The sequence below is a fragment of the Chiloscyllium plagiosum genome, unplaced genomic scaffold (genome assembly GCF_037043375.1).
Source record: "Chiloscyllium plagiosum isolate Xiang-an unplaced genomic scaffold, Cpla_swu_hap1 HiC_scaffold_7, whole genome shotgun sequence".
Lineage (NCBI taxonomy): Eukaryota > Metazoa > Chordata > Chondrichthyes > Orectolobiformes > Hemiscylliidae > Chiloscyllium > Chiloscyllium plagiosum.
The window spans coordinates 114,615,631-114,636,658 of record NW_028270145.1 but is presented as its reverse complement, the minus strand read 5'-3'; the positions used below and the strand labels follow the sequence as shown (position 1 = coordinate 114,636,658).

General features: G+C 48.2%; 1 protein-coding gene across 7 annotated transcripts in view; it reads left to right on the top strand.

The window, feature by feature from the left end:
• The window catches only part of LOC122547116 (1-phosphatidylinositol 4,5-bisphosphate phosphodiesterase delta-4-like), a 140,561-nt gene that overhangs the window by 48,033 nt on the left and 71,500 nt on the right, over positions 1 to 21,028 (top strand). For 6 of the 7 annotated variants that reach the window (XM_087989406.1, XM_087989402.1, XM_087989405.1 and 3 more), the window contains one exon: positions 17,468 to 17,626. In XM_087989406.1, the coding sequence (XP_087845532.1) occupies positions 17,468 to 17,626 (159 nt within the window). Of the gene's footprint in view, positions 1 to 15,522; positions 15,542 to 17,467; positions 17,627 to 21,028 lie in introns of those variants that run through there. The other variant, XM_087989404.1, reaches the window with a different exon arrangement.

The following is a 21,028-nucleotide window of genomic DNA, read 5'->3' as shown; positions in this document are numbered from 1 at the left end:
TTTCCAGCTCTGATCTCCAGCATCTGCAGACCTCACTTTCTCCTCAAACCCCCATATCCCCAAACACCACACATCCCCAAACCCCCACATCCCCAAACTCCCAAATCCCCAACCCCCCCACATCCCCAAACCCCCCACATCCCCAAACTCCCACATCCCCAAACTCCCCACATCCCCAAACACTCAAATTCCCAAACCCCACATCCCAAAACCCCAACATCCCCGAACACCCCACATCCCCAAACACTCAAATTCCCAAATCCCACATCCCCAAACACCCCATATCCGCAAACCCCACATCCCCAAACCCCAACATCCCCAAACCCCCAGATCCCCAAACCCCCCACATCCCCAAACTCCAACATCCCCAAACTCACATATCCCCAAACCCACATCCCCAAACCCCTCACATCCCCAAACCCCCCACATCCCCAAACCCCTCACATCCTCAAATCCCCCACATCCCCAAACCCCTCACACCACCAAACCCCTCATATCCCCAAACACCCCATATCCCCCAACTCCCACATCCCCAAACCCCCACATCACCAAATTCCCACATCCCCAAACCCCCAACATCCCCAATCCCCCCACAGCCCCATACCCCCACATCCCCAAACCCCCACATCCCCAAACCCCCACATCCCCAAACCCCCACATCACCAAATTCCCACATCCCAAACACCCATATCCCAAAACCCCAACATCCCCAATCCCCCCATATCCCCAAACCCCCCACATCCACAAAACCCCCACATCCCCAAACCCCCATATCACCAAACCCCCACATCACCAAACCCCCACATCACCAAACCCCCATATACCTAAACCCCTCCATCCCCAGACTCCCACATTCCCAAACCCCCATATCCCTAAACCCCAACATCCCCAAACCCCACATCACCAAACCCCCACATCCCCAAACCCTCATATCCCTAAACCCCAACATCCCCAAACTCCCACATCCCCAAACCACCACATCCCCAAACCCCAACATCCCCAAACACCCACATCCCCAAACACCCACATCCCCAAACCCCCACATCCCCAAACACTCCACATCTCCAAACCCCCATATCCCCAAACCCCCATATCCCCAAACCCCCCATATCCCCAAACCCCACACATCCCCAAACCCCACATCCCCAAACACCCCACATCCCCAAACACCAACATCCCCAAACCCCCCACATTCCCAAACCCCCCATATCCCAAAACTCCCCACACCCTCAAACCCCAAATCCCCAAACACCCACATTCCCAAACCCCCATATCTCCAAACACCAACATCCCCAAACCCCCACATCCCCAAACCCCCACATACCCAAACACTCCGCATCTCCAAACCCCCATATCTCCAAAACCCCCATATCCCCAAACACCCCACACCCCCAAACCCCACATCCCCAAACACCCCACATCCCCAAACACCAACATTCCCAAACCGCCCACATCCCCAAACCCCCCACATCCCCAAACTCCAACATCCCCAAACTCACATATCCCCAAACCCACATCCCCAAACCCCTCACATCCCCAAACCCCCCACATCCCCAAACCCCTCACATCCTCAAATCCCCCACATCCCCAAACCCCTCACACCACCAAACCCCTCATATCCCCAAACACCCCATATCCCCCAACTCCCACATCCCCAAACCCCCACATCACCAAATTCCCACATCCCCAAACCCCCAACATCCCCAATCCCCCCACAGCCCCATACCCCCACATCCCCAAACCCCCACATCCCCAAACCCCCACATCCCCAAACCCCCACATCACCAAATTCCCACATCCCAAACACCCATATCCCAAAACCCCAACATCCCCAATCCCCCCATATCCCCAAACCCCCCACATCCACAAAACCCCCACATCCCCAAACCCCCATATCACCAAACCCCCACATCACCAAACCCCCACATCACCAAACCCCCATATACCTAAACCCCTCCATCCCCAGACTCCCACATTCCCAAACCCCCATATCCCTAAACCCCAACATCCCCAAACCCCACATCACCAAACCCCCACATCCCCAAACCCTCATATCCCTAAACCCCAACATCCCCAAACTCCCACATCCCCAAACCACCACATCCCCAAACCCCAACATCCCCAAACACCCACATCCCCAAACACCCACATCCCCAAACCCCCACATCCCCAAACACTCCACATCTCCAAACCCCCATATCCCCAAACCCCCATATCCCCAAACCCCCCATATCCCCAAACCCCACACATCCCCAAACCCCACATCCCCAAACACCCCACATCCCCAAACACCAACATCCCCAAACCCCCCACATTCCCAAACCCCCCATATCCCAAAACTCCCCACACCCTCAAACCCCAAATCCCCAAACACCCACATTCCCAAACCCCCATATCTCCAAACACCAACATCCCCAAACCCCCACATCCCCAAACCCCCACATACCCAAACACTCCGCATCTCCAAACCCCCATATCTCCAAAACCCCCATATCCCCAAACACCCCACACCCCCAAACCCCACATCCCCAAACACCCCACATCCCCAAACACCAACATTCCCAAACCGCCCACATCCCCAAACCCCCCACATCCCCAAACTCCCCACACCTCCAAACCCCATATCCCCAAACCCCCACATCCCCAAACCCCCACATCCCCAAACACCCCACACCACAAACACCCAAATTCCGAAACACCCACATTCCCAAACCCCCACATCCCTAAACCCCCACTTCCCCAAACACCACACATCCCCAAACACCTAAATTCCCAAACACCCACATTCCCAAACCTCACATCCCCAAACCCCCCACATCCCCAAATCCCCACATCCCCAAACCCACACATCCCCAAACCCCCACATCCCCAAACTCCCACATCCCCAAGCCCCCACATCCCCAAACCCCCATATCCCCAAACACCACACATCCCCAAACCCCCACATCCCCAAACTCCCAAATCCCCAAACCCCCACATCCCCAAACACCCATATCCCCAAACACCCCACATCCCCAAACCCCCCCACATCCCCAAACTCCCACATCCCCAAACTCCCCACATCCCCAAACACTCAAATTCCCAAACCCCACATCCCCAAACCCCAACATCCCCAAACACCCCACATCCCCAAACACTCAAATTCCCAAATCCCACATCCCCAAACACCCCATATCCGCAAACCCCACATCCCCAAACCCCAACATCCCCAAACCCCCACATCCCCAAACCCCCCACATCCTCAAACTCCAACATCCCCAAACCCCTCACATCCTCAAACCCCCCACATCCCCAAACCCCTCACACCACCAAACCCCTCATATCCCCAAACACCCCATATCCCCCAACCCCCACATCTCCAAACCCCCACATCCCCAAACCCCCCATATCCCAAACCCCCATATCCCCAAACCCCCACATCCCCAAACCCCCCATATCCCCAATCCCCCACATCACCAAATTCCCACATCCCCAAACCCCCAACATCCCCAATCCCCCCACAGCCCCATACCCCCACATCCCCAAACCCCCACATCTCCAAACCCCCATATGCCCAAACCCCCACATCACCAAACCGCCACATCACCAAACCTCCATATACCTAAACCCCTCCATCCCCAGACTCCCACATCCCCACATCCCCAAACCCCACATCTCCAAACCCACACATCACCAAATTCCCACATCCCAAACACCCATATCCCAAAACCCCAACATCCCCAATCCCCCCATATCCGCAAACCCCCCACATCCACAAAACCCCCACATCCCCAAACCCCCATATCCCCAAACCCCCACATCACCAAACCCCCACATCACCAAACCCCCATATACCTAAACCCCTCCATCCCCAGACTCCCACATTCCCAAACCCCCACATCCCGAAACCCCCACATCTCCAAACCCCCCATATCCCAAACCCCCATATCCCCAAACCCCCACATCCCCAAACCCCCACATCCCCAAACCCCCCATATCCCCAAACCCCCACATCACCAAATTCCCACATCCCCAAACCCCCAACATCCCCAATCCCCCCACAGCCCCATACCCCCACATCCCCAAACCCCCACATCCCCAAACCCCCATATGCCCAAACCCCCACATCACCAAACCGCCACATCACCAAACCTCCATATACCTAAACCCCTCCATCCCCAGACTCCCACATCCCCACATCCCTCACACCACCAAACCCCTCATATCCCCAAACACCCCATATCCCCCAATCCCAACATCCCCAAACCCCCACATCCCCAAACCCCCCATATCCCAAGCCCCCATATCCCCAAACCCCCACATCCCCAAACCCCCACATCACCAAATTCCCACATCCCCAAACCCCCAACATCCCCAATCCCCCCACAGCCCCATACCCCCACATCCCCAAACCCCCACATCCCCAAACCCCCACATCCCCAAACCCCCACATCACCAAATTCCCACATCCCAAACACCCATATCCCAAAACCCCAACATCCCCAATCCCCCCATATCCCCAAACCCCCCACATCCACAAAACCCCCACATCCCCAAACCCCCATATCACCAAACCCCCACATCACCAAACCCCCACATCACCAAACCCCCATATACCTAAACCCCTCCATCCCCAGACTCCCACATTCCCAAACCCCCATATCCCTAAACCCCAACATCCCCAAACCCCACATCACCAAACCCCCACATCCCCAAACCCTCATATCCCTAAACCCCAACATCCCCAAACTCCCACATCCCCAAACCACCACATCCCCAAACCGCCATATCCCTAAACCCCAACATCCCCAAACCCCCACATCCCCAAACCCCCCACATCCCCAAACCCCCCATATCCCCAACCCCCACATCACCAAACCCCTACATCCCCAAACCCCCTCATCCCCAAACCCCCATATCCCCAAACCCCAACATCCCCAAACTCCCACATCCCCAAGCCCCCAAATCCCCAAACCCCCCACATCCCCAAACCCCCCACAGCCCCAAACACCCCACATCCCAAACCCCCCACATCCCAAAACCCCCACATCCCCAAACCCCAACTCCCCAAGTCCCCACATCCCCCAACCCCAGCATCCCCAAACTCCCACTTCCCAAAACCCGCCACATTCCAAGCCCCCAACTTTACAAGTTCCTCCCACATTCCCAAACCCTCCACATCCCCAACCCCCCAACATCCCAATTCCCCACATCCCCAAAGTCCACTCATTCCCAAATCCCCACATCCCCAAACCCCCATACTGCACATGACCCTCCACATCTCCAAATCCCACAGCTCCAAACCCCCACATCCTCAAACTCCCCACATCCCCAAATCCAAACCCCCTACTGTAACCTGGCCTTATCTGGAGTGAGGGTGTCAATCCTATTTAATGTGCTCAGTTTTTTATAGACATTGGAGGAGGCCATTCAGCCCCTCGAATGTATTACACAGGAACTGGAAGCAACTAATCCATCAGGATTATTCCATCATTCAATTTGATTTTGCCTGATGCCTGTCTCATGACCATTTACTCACATTTTTGTCCCTTGTCACTTTCACCCACAGAAATCAGTCTCCACAGAAATCAGTCCCTGCAGAAATCAGAGACTTCAGAAATCAGTCACTTCAGTAATCTGAGACCTCAGAAATCAGTCCCCTCAGAAATCAAACCCCACAGAAATCAAACCCCACAGAAATCAGTCCCCACTGAAATCAGTCCCCATTGAAACCAGACCCCACTGAAATCAGTCCACCTTGAAATCAGTCTCCCTTAAAATCAGTCCCTGCAAAAATCAGTCCCCACTGAAATCAATTCCTGCAGAAATCAGTCCCTTCAGTAATCAGTACCCACTGAAATCAGTCCACACTGAAAACTGTCCCCATTGAAATCAGAGCCATCAGAAATCAGTCCCTACAAAAATCAATCCCTTCAGAAATCAGTGCTTGCAGAATCGAGTCCAATCAGAAATCACCTCCACTGAAATTTGTCACCTGAAATCTGTGCCTATTGCTATCACTCCCTTCAGAAATCAGTCCCCATTGAAATCAGACCTTTCAGAAGTCAGTCCCCAATGAAATCAATCCCCACTGAAACCAGTCCCCTTTGAAATCACTCCCTACTGCAATCTGTCCCTTCAGAAATCAGTCAGCTCAGAGATCAGTCCCCTCAAATGAATTGCCTCAAAATTCATTCACCACTGAAATCAGTGCCAACAGAAATCAGTGCCAACAGAATTCAGTCCCCATTCAAATCAGTCCCTGCAGAAATCAGTGCCTATGGAAATCAATCCCCTCTGAAATCAGTCCCTTCAGAAATCAGTCCCTGCAGAAATCATTTCCCTCAGAAATTAGTCCCTATTAAAATCAGTCCCCACTGAAATCAATCCCCACAGAAATCAGATACCTCAGAAATCAGTCCCTAATTAATTCAGTCCCTGCAGAAATCAATCCCAACTAAAGCAGTCCCCATTGAAATCAGTCCCAATGAAACCAGTCCCCACTAAAATCACTCCCTGCAGAAATCAGTTCCTACAGATCTCAGTTCTTGCAGAAACCAGTTCCCATTAAAATCAGTCCCCTCAACAATCATTCCCCAGAGAAATCAGTTCCTGCAGAAATCAGAAACCTCAGAAATCAGTCCACATTGAAATCAGTCCTGTCAAAAATCAGTCCTCACTGAAATCAGTCCCCTCAGAAATCAGTCCCCACTGAAATCAGCTATCATTAAAAATAGCCCCTTCAGAAATCAGTCCCCATAGAAATCATGCCATTCAGAAATCATTCCCCATTGAATCACCACAAAAATCAGTGACCTCAGAAATTAGTCCACATTGAAAACAGTCCCAATTAAAATCAGTCCCCACTGAAATCAGTCCATATTGAAATCAATCCCCACTGAAATCAGTTCCCTCAGAAATAAGTCTCCATTGAAATTAGTCCCCTCAGAAATCTGTCCAAATTGAAATCAGAACCTGCAGAAATCAATCCCTACAGAAATAATTCCTGGCAGAAATCAGAGACCTCAGAAATCAGTTCCCATTGAAATCAGTCCCTTCAGAAATCAGTACCCATTGAAATCTGTCCCCACTGAAATCAGTCCTCCCAAACATCAGTCTCCACTGAAATCATTCATCACTAAAATCAGTCCCTTTAGAAATTAGTCCCCTCAGAAATCAGTCCCCCAAGAAGTTAATCCCTTCAGAAATCTGTTTCCATTGAAATCAGTCCCCACTGAAATCAATCCCCATTGACATTAGGCCCTGCAGAAATCAATCCCCACAGAAATCAGTCCCTGCAGAAACCAGAGACTGCTGTCCACTGAAATCAGTCCACATTGAAATCAGTCACCACTGAAATCAGTATCATCAAAAGTCAGTTCCCACTGAATTTAGTCCCCACTGAAATCAGTTCTTGCAGAATTCAGTCCCCACATAAAACAGTCACTTAAGTAATCAGTACCCACTGAAATCAGTCCCTCAGAAATCAATACTCACTGAAATTTGTCCCCATTGAAATCAGAGCCATCAGAAATCAGTCCCTACAGAAATTAATCGTCTCAGAAATCAGTGCCTGCAGGACCCAGTCCAGTCAGAAATCTGTTTCCACTGAAATTTGTCCCCACTGAAATCCATCTACACTGAAATCTGTGCCTATTGAAATCACTCCCTTAAGAAATCAGTCCCCATTGAAATCACTCCCCACTGTAATCTGCCCCTTCAGAAATCAGTCAGCTCAGAAATCAGTTCCCCTCAAATGAATCCTCTCAAAATCAGTCCCCACTGAAATCACTCCCAGCATAAATTTGTGCCAACGGAAATTAGAGTCATAGAGATGTACAACATGGAAACAGACCCTTTGGTCCAACCCATCCATGCTGACCAGATATCCCAACCCAATCTAGTCCCACCTGCCAGCACCCGGCCCATATCCCTCCAAATCCTTCCTATTCATATACCCATCCAGATGCCCTTTAAACATTGCAATTGTACCAGCTTCCACCACATCCTCTGGCAGCTCATTCCATACACGTACCACCCTCTGTGTGTAAACGTTGCCCCTTAGGTCTCTTTTATATCTTTCCCCTCTCACACTAAACCTATGCCCTCTAGTTCTGTACTATTATGCCAGGGAGAAGACTTTGTCTATTTATCCTATCCATGCCCCTCATGATTCTATATGCCTCTATGAAATCTATGCCCATTGAAATCACTCCCTTCAGAAATCAGTCCCCGTTGGGAACAGTAACCATTGAAATCAGACCTTTAAATAATCAGTCCCCACTGAAATCTGACCCCTCAGAAATCAGTCCCTGCAGAAATCAGTCCTCACTAAAATTAATCCCCACTGAAATTAGTCCCTGCAGAAATCAGTCCTCACAGAAATCTGTCCCCATTTAAATCAGAGCCCTCAGAAATCAGTTCCTGCAGAAATCAATCCCCTGAGAAATCAGTCCCTGCAGAATCCAGTTCAATCAGAAATCTGTCTCCACTGAAATTTGTCCCCACTGAAATCCATCTGCACCAAAATCCATCCCTATTGAAATCACTCCCTTCAGAAATCAGTCCCCATTGAAAACAATCCCCATTGAAATCAGACCTTTCAATAATCAGTCCCCACTGAAATCAGTCCCCATTAAAATCACTTCCCACTGAAATCAGTCCCTTTGGAAATCAGTTCAGAAATCAGTCCCCTCAGGAATGAATCCCCTCAAAAGTCAGTCATCGCTGAAATCAGTCCCTTCAGGAATAAGTGCCAACAGAAATCAGTCCCCCTTAAAATCGGTCCCTTCAGAATTAAATTTGTTCAGAAACCAGTCCCCACTGAAATCAGTCTCCATTGAAATCAGAGCCCTCAGAAATCAGTCCCTTCAGAAATCAATGACCACAGAGATCAGTCCCTGCAGAAACCAGATATCCCAGAAATCAGTCCCCATTAAAATCCTTCTCTGAAGAAATCCGACCCCTCAGGAATCAGTCCCTGCAGAAAGCAGTCCCCACAGAAATCAGTCCCAGCAGAAATCAGTCCCAGCAGAAATCAGACCTTAATGAAATCAGTCCCAATAGAACCCATTCCAGTCAGAAATCTGTGTCCACTGAAATCTGTCTGTGCTGAAATCCATCCCTATTGAAATCAGTCCACACTAAAATCAGTGCTTTCAGAAATCTGTCCCCATTGAAATCAGTCCCTGCAGAAATTAGTCCCTTCAGAAATCAGTCTGCATTTAAGCCAGTCCCCATTGAAATCACTCCCTTCAGAAATCAATCCCCATTGGAAGCATGCGCCATTGAAGTCAGAGCCTTCAGAAATCAGTCACCACTGAAATCATTCCCCTCAGAATTCAGTGCCAACAGAAATCAGTCCCTGCAGAAATCAGTGCTCATGGATATCAATCCCCATTGAAATCAGTCCCTGCAGAAATCAGTGCCAACAGAAATCAGTCCCCACTGAAAACAAACCCATCAGAAATCAACCCCCACAGAAATCATTTCACTCAGAAACCAGTCCCCCTTGAAATTAGTCCCTGCAGAAATTGATTCCCACAGAAATCAGTCCCTGCAGGAATCAGAGACCTCAGAAAATGGTTCCCATTGAAATCCATCCCTGCAGAAATCAGTCTCCTCACAAATCATTCCCCACTGAAGTTAGTACCCACTAAAATCAGTCCACATTGAAATCAATTCCTTGAAATCAGTCACCACAGAAATCAGTCGCTGTAGAAGTCAGTCCCCTCAGAAATCAGTTCTCACCCAAACCAGTCCCTACAAAAGTCCATGCCAGCAGAAATTAGTACCAACAGAAATCAGTCCCTTCAGAAATCAGTCTTCAATAAAAACTGTCCCCTTAGTAGTCAATCCCCATTGAGCTCAGTCCCAATTGAAATCAGACCCTTCAGAATTCAATTTGTTCAGAAACCAGTCCCCACTTAAATCAGTCCCCATTGAAATCAGGGCCCTCAAAAATCAGTCCCTTCAGAAATAAGTCTCGCTGAAGTCAGTCCCCACTGAAATCAGTCCCTGAAGAACTCATTCCAATCAGAAATCTGCCTGCACTGAAATCTGTCCCCGCTGAAAGCTGTCCACACTGAAATCCATCCCTATTGAATTCTGTCCCCACTGAAATTAATCCTTTCAGAAATCAGTCCTCACTGAAATCAGTCCCTGCAGAAATTAGGCCCTTCAGAAATCAGTCCCCATTTAAGCCAGTCCCCATTGAAATCACTCCCTTCAGAAATCAATCCCAATTGGAAACATGCCCCTTGACGTCAGAGCCTTCAAAGATTAGTGCTCACTGAAATCAGTTGCAATTGAAATTAGTCCCCTCAGAAATCAGTTACCACTGAAATCAGTACCTCAGAAATTAGTGCCAACAGAAATCAATTCCCATTGAAATCACTCCCACCAGAAATCAGTACTCATGGGTATCAGTCCCCCAGAAATCACTCCCTGCAGAAATCAGTGCCAACAGAAATCAATCCCCACTGAAAACTGTCCCCTCAGAAATCAATCTCCATTGATATCAGTTCCCATTGAAAGCAAACCCTTCAGAAATCAATCCCCCCAGAAACCAGTCCCCATTGAAAGCAGAGCCTCCAGGAACTAGTTCCTTCAGAAATCAGTCTCCATTGGAGTCCATCCCTATTGAAATCAGCCCCTTCAGAAAACTGTCTCTGCAGAAATCAGTCCCTACAGAAATCTGAGACTTGAGAAATCAGTTCCAAATGAAATCAATCCACACTGAAATCAGTCCCCACAGAAATCAACCCCCACAGAAATCAGTGCCAACAGAAATTAGTCCCTGCAAAACTCAGTGCCTATAGCAATCAGTGCCAACACAAATAAATCCCCTCAGAAATCAGTCCCAATTAAGATCAGTCTACACAATAATGAATCCCCATTGAAATCAGAAGCCTCAAAAATCAGTCCTTATTAAAATCAGTCCCCACAGAAATCAGTCACCTCAGAAATCAGTCCCCACTGAAATCAGCCTCAACTGAAATCAGTCTCCAATGAAACCAGTCCCAGCTGAAACTAATCCCCACTTAACCAGTCCCTGTAGAAATCTGTCCCTACAGTAGTCAGTCCTACCATAAATCAGTCTCCACTGAAGTCAGTCTGCTCAGAAATCAGTCCTCACTAAAAACTGTCTCCATTGAAATCAGTCCTAAATGAAATCACTCCCCACTGAAATCAATCCCCTCTGAAATCAGTTCCCAGTGAAATCAGTTCCTGCATAAATCATTCCCCATTGAAATCAGTTCTGATTAAATCAGTACCTTCAGAAATCTGTCCCCACTGAAATATGTCTCCATTGAAATCACACCACACTACAATCAGTTCCCACTGAAATCAGTCCCCATCAAAATCAGTTCCCATTGAAATCAGTCCCCATTGAAACCAGTCCTCACTGAATCAGTTCCACCTGAAATCAGTCCCCACTGAAATCAATGCTTAGAGCAATCAGTCCCTGCAGAAATCAATACCCACAGCAATCAATGCCAACAGAAATCAGTCCCCTCAAAATCAGTCCCAATTAGAGTCATAGTCAAAGAGATGTACAGCATGGAAACACACCCTTTGATCCAACTTGAACATGCTGACCAAATATCCCAACCTAATCTAATCCCACCTGCCAGCACCCGGCCCATATCCCTCCAAATCCTTCCTATTCATATACCCATCCAAATGCCTTTTACATGTTGCAATTGTACCAGCCTCCACCACTTTCTCTGGCAGCTCATTCCATACACATACCACAGTCTGTGTGAAAACGTTGCCCCTTAGGTCTCTTTTATATCTTTCCCCTCTCACCCTAAACCTATATCCCCTAGTTCTGAACTCCCCCACCACAGGGAAAAGAATTTGTCTATTTACCCTATCCAAGCCCCTCATGATTTTATCAATCTTTATGAGGTCACTCCTCAGCCTCTGACGCTCCAGGGAAAACAGCCCCAGCCTGTTCAGCCTCTCCCTGTGGCTCAAATCCTCCAACCCTGGCAACATCCTTGTAAATCTTTTCTGAACCCTTTCAAGTTTCACAACATCTTTCCGATAGGAAGGAGACAGAATTGCACACAATATTCCAACAGTGGTCTAACTAATGTCCTCCCAATAACCCATGACCTCCCAACTGCTATACTCAATACTCTGACCAATAAAAGAAAGCATATCAAACACCTTCTTCACTATCCTATCTTCCTGCGACTCCACTTTCAAGGAGCTATGAACCTGCACTCCAAAGTCTCTTTGTTCAGCAACACTCCCTAGGACCTTACCATTAAGTGAATAAGTCCTGCATTGATTTGTTTTCCCAAAATGCAGCATCTCACATTGATCTGAATTAAACTCCATCTGCCACTTCTCAGCCCATTGGCCCATCTGGTCAAGATCCTGTTGTAATCTGAGGTAACCTTCTTTGCTGTCCACTACACCTCCAATTTTGGTGTCATCTGCAAACTTACTAACTGTACCTCTTATGATCATATCCAAATCAATTATATAAGTGACGAAAAGTAGAGGACACAGCACTGATTCTTGAGGCACTCCACTGGTCACAGGCCTCCAGTCTGAAAAACAACCCTCCACCACCACCCTCTGTCTTCTACCATTGAGCCAGTTCTGTATCCAAATGGCTAGTTCTCCCTGTATTCTGTGAGATCTAACCTTACTAACCAGTCTCCCATGGGGAACCTTGTCGAATGCCTTACTGAAGTCCATATAGATCACATTCACCGCCCAGCCCTCATCAATCCTCTGTGTTACTTCCTCAAAAAAACTCAATCAAGTTTGTGAGACATGATTTCCCACGCACAAAGTCATGTTGACTATCCCTAATCAGTCCTTGCCTTTCCAAATACATGTACATCCTGTCCCTCAGGATTCCCTCCAACAACTTGCCCACCACCGAGTTCAGGCTCACCGGTCTATAGTTCCCTGGCTTGTCTTTACTGCCCTTCTTAAACAGTGGCACCACGTTAGCCAACCTCCAGTCTTCCAGCACCTCTCCTGAGACTATCAATGATGCAAATATCTCAGCAAGGGGCCCAGCAATCACTTCTCTGGCTTCCCACAGAGTTCTAGGGTACACCTGATCAGGTCCTGGGGATTTATCCACCTTTACCCATTTCAAGACATCCAGCACTTCCTCCTCTGTAATATGGACATTTTTCAAGATGTCACCATCTATGTTCCCATTTTCTATATCTTCCAGTCCTTCTCCACAGTGAATACTGATGCAAAATACTTGTTTAGTATCTCCCCCATCTCCTGCAGCGCCATACAAATTGAAATCAGTCCATGCAGTAATGAACCTAGTCATCATTGAACCTAGTCTCCATTGAAGGCAGTATCCCCCAAACACAGTCCCCATTGAAATCTGTTCACACTGAAATCAGTTCCCATAGAAATCAGTCCCCTTAGAAATCAGTCTCTTCAGAAATCAGTCCCCACTGAAGTCAATCGTGGCTGAAATCAATCCCCACTGAAACCAGTACCTGCTGAAATCAGTCCCCACTAAAACCAGTCCCGCAAAAACCATCCCTGCAGAAATCAGTCTTACCAGAAATCAGACCCCACTGAAATCAATCCCCTCATAAACCAGTCCTCACTCAAAACTCTCCCCATTGAGATCCTTCCCCACTGAAATCAATCCCCACTGAAATCAGTCCTGACAGAAATCAGTGCCCATTAAAATCAATCCTCTTTGCAATCCATCCCTGTAGAAATCAGTCCCCTCAGAAATCAGTCCCCTCAGAGATCAATCCCTTCAGAAACCAAACCCCACTTAAATCAGACCCCATTGCAATCAGAGTACTCAGTAATAAGTCCCTTCAGAAATCAGTCTCCACTGAAGTCAGTCCCCACTGAAATCACTCTCTTTAGAGATCAGTCCCTTCAGAAATCAGTCCCAGCAGAAAGTTATCACTTCAGAAATCAGTTCCAAATGAAATCAGTCCCCACTGAAATCAGTTTCCTCAGAAATCTGTCTCCTCAGAAATCTGTCTCCTCAGAAATGAATCCCCACAGAGTTCAGTGCCAACCATAATTAGTCCCCACAGTGAACACTCCCACTGAAATCAGTTCTTTCAGAAAACAGTCCCCGCAGAAATTAGTGCCCACAGAACTAGGTCCCCAATAAAATCAGTGCCCAGAGAAATAAGTCCCTGCAGAAATCAGTGTTCACAGCAATCAGTGCCTACAAAAATCAGTCCCCTCAGTAATCAGTCCCCATTGAAATCAATACCCCACAAAAATCACTCTACACTGAAATCAGTCCTGACAGAAATGAGACCCTTAAGAAATCAATCCCTACTGAAATCAGTCCTGACTGAAATCAGTCCCCACTGAAATCAATCACCACTAAAATCAGTCACTTCAGAAACTAGTCCCCTTAGAAATCAGCCCCTTCAGAAATCAGTTCCCATTAAAATCAGTCCTTACTGACATCAGTCCCCATTGAAATTAGTCCTTGCTAAAATCAATCCCTGCAGAAATCAGTCCTTGCAGAAATCAGAGACCTCAGAAATCAGTCCCCATTGAAATCTGTCCATTCAGAAATCAGACCCCATAGAAATCAGAACCATCAGAAATCAAAATCATCAGAAATCAGACACCACTGAAATCAATCCACATTGAAATCAGTCTCCACTGAAATCAGTCCCCATTAAAATCAGTCCCCACTGAAATCAGTCCCCTCAGTAATCAGTTCCCATTGAAATCAGTCCCTGCAGAAATCAATCCCCAGATAAATCAATCCCTGCAGAAATCGGAGACCTCAGAAATCAGTCCCCATTGAAATCTGTCCATGCAGAAATCAGACCCTTCAGATATTAGAACCATCAGAAATCAGTCCCCACTGAAATCAGTCCCCATTGAAATCAGCCCCCTCAGAAATCAGTCTCCATTGGAATCAATCCCTTCAAAAATCAGTCCCTTTAGAAATCAGTACCCACAAAAATCAGTTCCTGCAGAAATCAGTGCCCCAGAGAAGTCAGTCCCTTCAGAAATCTGTCCCCACTGAAATCAGTTCCCATTGAAATCACCCCTCTTGAAATCAGCCCCCTTCGAAGTCAATCTCCACAGACATCATTTCCCACAGAAATCAGTCCCTGCAGAAATCAGTGCCCCACAGAAATAAGTCCCCTCAGAAATCAGTCCCCATTGAAATCAGACCCCTCAGAAATCAGTACCCACAGACATCAGTCCCTGCAGAAATTTGTGTCAACTGAAATCAATCCCCACAGAATTAGTCCCCATTTAAATAAGTCACCTCAGACATTAGACTCCATTGAAATCAATGCCCTCAGAAATCAGTCCACACAGAGACCAGACCATCTATGTTTTGAAAGCTTCAATTGAGCAGAAGCATTGAGCGATTTGTTTGGGAGGGGTGGGGTGTGGATGAATTCCATGTTTTGCCGTTGCTGGGTTTAATGTAGAAAAGGTAAATGCTATGATGGGGGAGCAGGCAGCAGAGAGCAGTGAATCCTCTCGAGTCGAGTGTGTGCAGAGGGAGCGGTATCCTGAAGACGATGCCCTGACAGCTCAATGTAATTGTTGTTGAGTGAGTTTCCTCACAGCCCCTGGTCAAAGTCTGTAGGATCCTCACAGCAGGAAATGACACGGGGTTACAGAAGGTTCCTGCTCCTGATCTTTATCGAGTGACCCCTTTCACAGTGGAACACAAGTGTATATCGATAGCAAGTGTGCTGGCTTTCCAGGTTGAGTAGCTTGTTAGTATTCACTCTCTGAGAACATAAGAACTAGGAACAGGTGGAGGCCATTCAGCCCCTCAAGCCCGCTCCACCATTTAATACGATGGTGGATGATCTCACCTTGGCCTCGACTCCACTTTCCCGCCTGCTCTCCATAACCCTCCAACCCGTTACTCAGTAAAAATCTCTTCATCTCCTTAAATTTACTCGATGTCCCAGCATCCACCGGACTCTGAGGGAGTGAATTCCACAGATTCATGACCCTTTCAGAGAAACCATTCCTCCCAATCTCTGTTTTAAATCTACTTCCCCCCATCCTAAAGCAATGACCTCTCGTTCTAGATTGTTCCACATGAGGAAGCATCCTCTCTATATCTACTGTCAACCCCCTTTAGCGTCTTCTCAACACCAGTTAGATCTTCACTCATTCTTCTCAACTCCAGGGAGTATCTGCCTAACCTGCTCAATCACATGGAGTCATACAGTATGCAAACACACCCTTCAGTCTAACTCATCCATGCTGACCAAGTTTCCCAAGCTAACCTAGTCCCTCTTGTGTTTGGCCCATGTCCCTCTATACCTCTGCTATTCATGAACCTGTCCAAATGTTTTTTAAACAGTATAACTGTACCACTTCCTTTGGCAGTTCATTACACATACTAACCACCCTCTGTGTGAAATATTTACCTCTCAAGTCCCTGTTAAATCTTTCTCCTATCACCTTAAACCTATGCTGTCTTGTTTTGGGATTCCCCGACCTTAGGCAAAAGAGTTGCTATTCACCTTATCTATACCCCTCATGATTTTATAAATCTCCATTAGGTCACCCCTTAACCTCCACCACTTCAGTGAAAAAACTCCCACCTTATCCAGCCCCTCCTTATTATTCCATTCCTGGTAACATCCTGGGTTTTATGAACTTTCTCCAATTTAATAATATCTTCCTGTACGTATTTTCATAAGATAAACCCTCCATCTCTGGAATCAATCTCGTGAACCTCCTATGAATTGTCTCCAATGTCACTACTTCCCTCTTCACGAAAAGGGACCCACACTGTACACAGTCCTCCAGACACGATTGCACTAATGCCTTGTATGTTTACAGCAACACCTCCCTACTTTTATACTCTATTCCTTCAGTGTTAAATGTCAACATGAGACTGAACAGGCTGGGGCTGTTTTCCCTAGAGTGTTGGAGGCTGAGGGGTGACCTTATAAAGGTTGATAAAATCATGAGGGACATGAATAGGGTGAATAGACAAGGTCTTTTCCCTGGGGTCAGGGAATCCAGAACTAGAGGGCATAGGTTTAGGGTGAGAGGGGAAAGATATAAAAGGGACCTAAGGGGCAACGTTTTCACACAGAGGGTGGTACGTGTATGGAATGAGCTGCCAGAGGGTGTGGTGGAGGCTGGTACAATTACAGCATTTAAGAGGCATTTGGATGGGTATATGAATAGGAAGGGTTTGGAGGGATATGGGCCAGGTGCTGGCAGGTGGGACTAGATTGGGTTGGGATATCTGGTCGGCACGGACGGGTTGGACCGAAGGGTCTGTTTCCGTGCTTTGTGACTCTATATCTCTAAACTTCCATTGGTTAACTGATGAAGTGTTGAACAGACAGTGAGTGGAGTAACTTGCTCAACACATTCCCAAGGAGCTTGGCAGTCCCAGAGGGGGTGAAGGAAGAGAGGGATTGGCCAAGGGACACGATGCGAGACCTGTCTCTGATCCCCAGGCACCTTACCCTGTGCTCGGTCTGCTCTCTCGCTGCAGGTCTCCAGGTCGATGAGAACCTCCAGTTAATGCTGGTGGGCTCACTGATGAGGAAAGTCAAATCCAGGAACTGGAAACGGCAACGATATTTCAAACTGCAGGATGACTGTATGAGCATCTGGTACAAATCGAAAAAAACCGGGAACCCTAAATCTACCTGTAAGTAGGAACTGGGAGGGGGAACAGGGGCAAGAGAGAGAGGAACAGGGATGGGAGTGCTGGAGAGGGAGAAGGGGGGAGAAATAGAGGAAACAAGGAGATTTTAGATTTTAGAGTCTATTGTCACGTGTTCTCAAGTACAGGAGTACAGGTCACTCTGCCATAACCCGTGTTCCGTCCGCGTGAATTGGCGAGTTATGGAGATTGTTTGGATAACACAAACTTTCTACTGAACAGGTAAAGTGATTTTCTGTAGTGCGAGGTCACGGAGGAACACTGCTGTCACATTATAGCAGAGTGAACTGTTCAGTGAAAAGTGTTTAATGTCGTCACACACGGCGCCATCTTAGATATCAAGGTATCTCGGTTCAAACAACATAAGTACAAAGTCATAAGAGAAATGAGAGTTTAAAAGTTAAGCATTACTTCATAAAATAGCAGAAAAATAAAGAAATAAGGTAATAGTTAACATTAAAGTCTTTAGCAGTTTAAACAAAGAAAATAAAGGAATAAGTTAAAATGTTCACCTGTCTTTGATGAGTCCCCTGTTGATCTCACTCTCTGGGAGACCTCAGTTACCTAATCTCAAAGCAGCTGCCGCCCACAGATACCATCGCTGTTGCTGAACCTGCCGCCTCTCTAATCTCCTCCAGTGTCTTGGGAATATGCCCGGGCAGGATCCACTCGCTCACTGAGCCAAGGCACCACCATGAGCTGCTGAGAGACCAGGCTGAGACCCACTGAGAGAGCAGGATGAGACCCACTGAGAGAGCAAGGATAGAAAGAGAGGAGGAGATGGGATAGAGAGAGAGTGAGGAAGAAAGTGTGTGGAGAGGAGGGAAGACATGGAAAGAGAAAAGGATTGATTTGATGTATTGACATATGTTTGTGAGCAGTACAGGCAGATCATAGCAAGCAAGGACATGTACATTATGAGGTGTTTAGTCAGAGTGAGGATACACCGTACAGGAGATGTGCAAAGCAAGATCAACATTAACAAGATCAACATTATTTGAAGTTGGAGAGTCCATCCATCAGTCCAGTAATGGAAGGGAAGAAGCTGTTCCTGAACATGTTGGTGCGTTTGTTCAAACTTTTGTCTCCTCTGTTTGACAGGAGAGGTTAGAGGAGAGCATTACCAGGGTGGGATGGATCTTTGATGATGTTGGTAGTCTTTCTGCAGCAACAGGCCGTGTAAATGGAGTCCATGGATGGGAGGTTGGCTTCTGTAATGGTACACAACCTTCTGTAGTTTCTAAAGGTCAATAGACAATAGACAATAGACAATAGGTGCAGGAGTAGGCCATTCAGCCCTTCGAGCCTGCACCGCCATTCAATATGATCATGGCTGATCATTCCTAATCAGTATCCTCTTCCTGCCTTATCTCCATAACCTTGATTCCACTATCCTTGAGAGCTCTATCCAACTCTTTCTTAAATGAATCCAGAGACTGGGCCTCCACTGCTCTCTGGGGCAGAGCATTCCACACAGCCACCACTCTCTGGGTGAAGAAGTTTCTCCTCATCTCTGTCCTAAATGGTCTACCCCGTATTTTTAAGCTGTGTCCTCTGGTTCGGCACTCACCCATCAGCGGAAACATGTTTCCTGCTGCCAGAGTGTCCAATCCTTTAATAATCTTATACGTCTCAATCAGATCCCCTCTCAGTCTTCTAAACTCCAGGGTATACAAGCCCAGTCGCTCCAGTCTTTCAACGTAAGATAGTCCCACTATTCCAGGAATTGACCTCGTGAACCTACGCTGCACTCCCTCAATAGCCAGAATGTCTTTCCTCAAATTTGGAGACCAGAACTGCATGCAGTAGTCCAGGTGTGGTCTCACCAGGGCCCTGTACAGCTGCAGAAGAACCTCTTTGCTTCCACATCATCAAGCCTTCGATATTCCTTCTGTATTTTGACTTGTCATTGTTAGATATCTGTCCAACTACGATGGTGTCATCAGTGAACCTATAGATGGTGTTCATGTGGAATGTGGCCACACAGTTGTGGGTGCACAGCGAGTACAGTAGGGGGCTGAGGATGCATCCTTGGGGGACTCCAGTGTTGCGGGTTATTGTGGAGGTGGTGTTGTCGATCTTCACTGATTGCGGTCTGTGGGTCAGGAAGCTGAGGATCCAGGTGCAGAGGGTGGAGCCGAGACCAAGGTCACAGAGTTTTGAGGTCAGTCTAGGGGGAATAATGGTGTTAAAGGTGGAGCTGTAGTCAATGAGTAGGAGTCTGATGTAGGTGTCCTTGTCGTCCAGATGTTCCAGGGATGAGTGCAGGGCTAGGAAAATGGCGTCTGCTGTGGACTCATTATATCGGGGGGATAAATGTAGGGGATCAAGGCAGGCTGGGAGACTGGAGTCTGAGTGCTCAGCCAGGGACACCATCTGGACTCATCGCTTTGTGATGAGAAATAAAAGGTCGAGAGATAGAGGGAGAGAGGGCAGATAGAGAGAGGGACGGGGGAGAGAATGGTGGGGGGGGGGGGGGGAGAGAGGGAGGATCTTGGGAAAGAGAGGGATGAGAGGATGGGAAAAAGGGAGTAGAGAGAGAGAGAGAGAGGGGGTGAGATGAGGAAGGGGGAGGGCAGGAGAGTTGGACAGAGTGTGAAGGAAGGGGTGGGCAGTGAGAGTGTGGGGGTACAGTGAGGGAGGGGCAGATAATGAGGGGGAGGAGACACTGGGAGGAGAGACAGTGAGAGAGGACAGTGAGGGGGGTAGACAGTGAGGGAGGGGGACACAGTGAGGGGGAGACAGTGAGGGAGGAGGGAACACAGGGGGGAGGACAGTGAAGGCAAGGGGAGACAGTGAGGGGGGAGGACAGTGAAGGCAAGGGGAGACAGTGAGGGGGGAGACAGTGAGGGAAGAGGAGACAGTGAGGGTGGGGAGACAGTGAGGGTGGGGAGACAGTGAGAGGGAGACAGTGAGGGGGAGACAGTGAGGGTGGGGAGACAGTGAAGGGGGAGACAGTGAGGGGGGAGACAGTGAGGGTGGGGAGACAGTGAAGGGGGAACAGTGAGGGAAGGTAGAGACAGTGAGGGGGAGACAGTAAGGGGGAGACAGTGAGGGGGGAGACAGTGAGAGGGAGACAGTGAGAGGGAGACAGTGAGGGGGGAGACAGTGAGGGTGGGGAGACAGTGAAGGGGGAACAGTGAGGGAAGGTAGAGACAGTGAGGGGGAGACAGTAAGGGGGAGACAGTGAGGGGGGAGACAGTGAGGGTGGGGAGACAGTGAGAGGGAGACAGTGAGGGGGGAGACAGTGAGGGAAGAGGAGACAGTGAGGGGGGAGACAGTGAGGGAAGAGGAGACAGTGAGGGGGAGACAGTGAGGGAAGAGGAGACAGTGAGAGGGAGACAGTGAGGGGGAGGAGACAGTGAGGGTGGGGAGACAGTGAGGGGG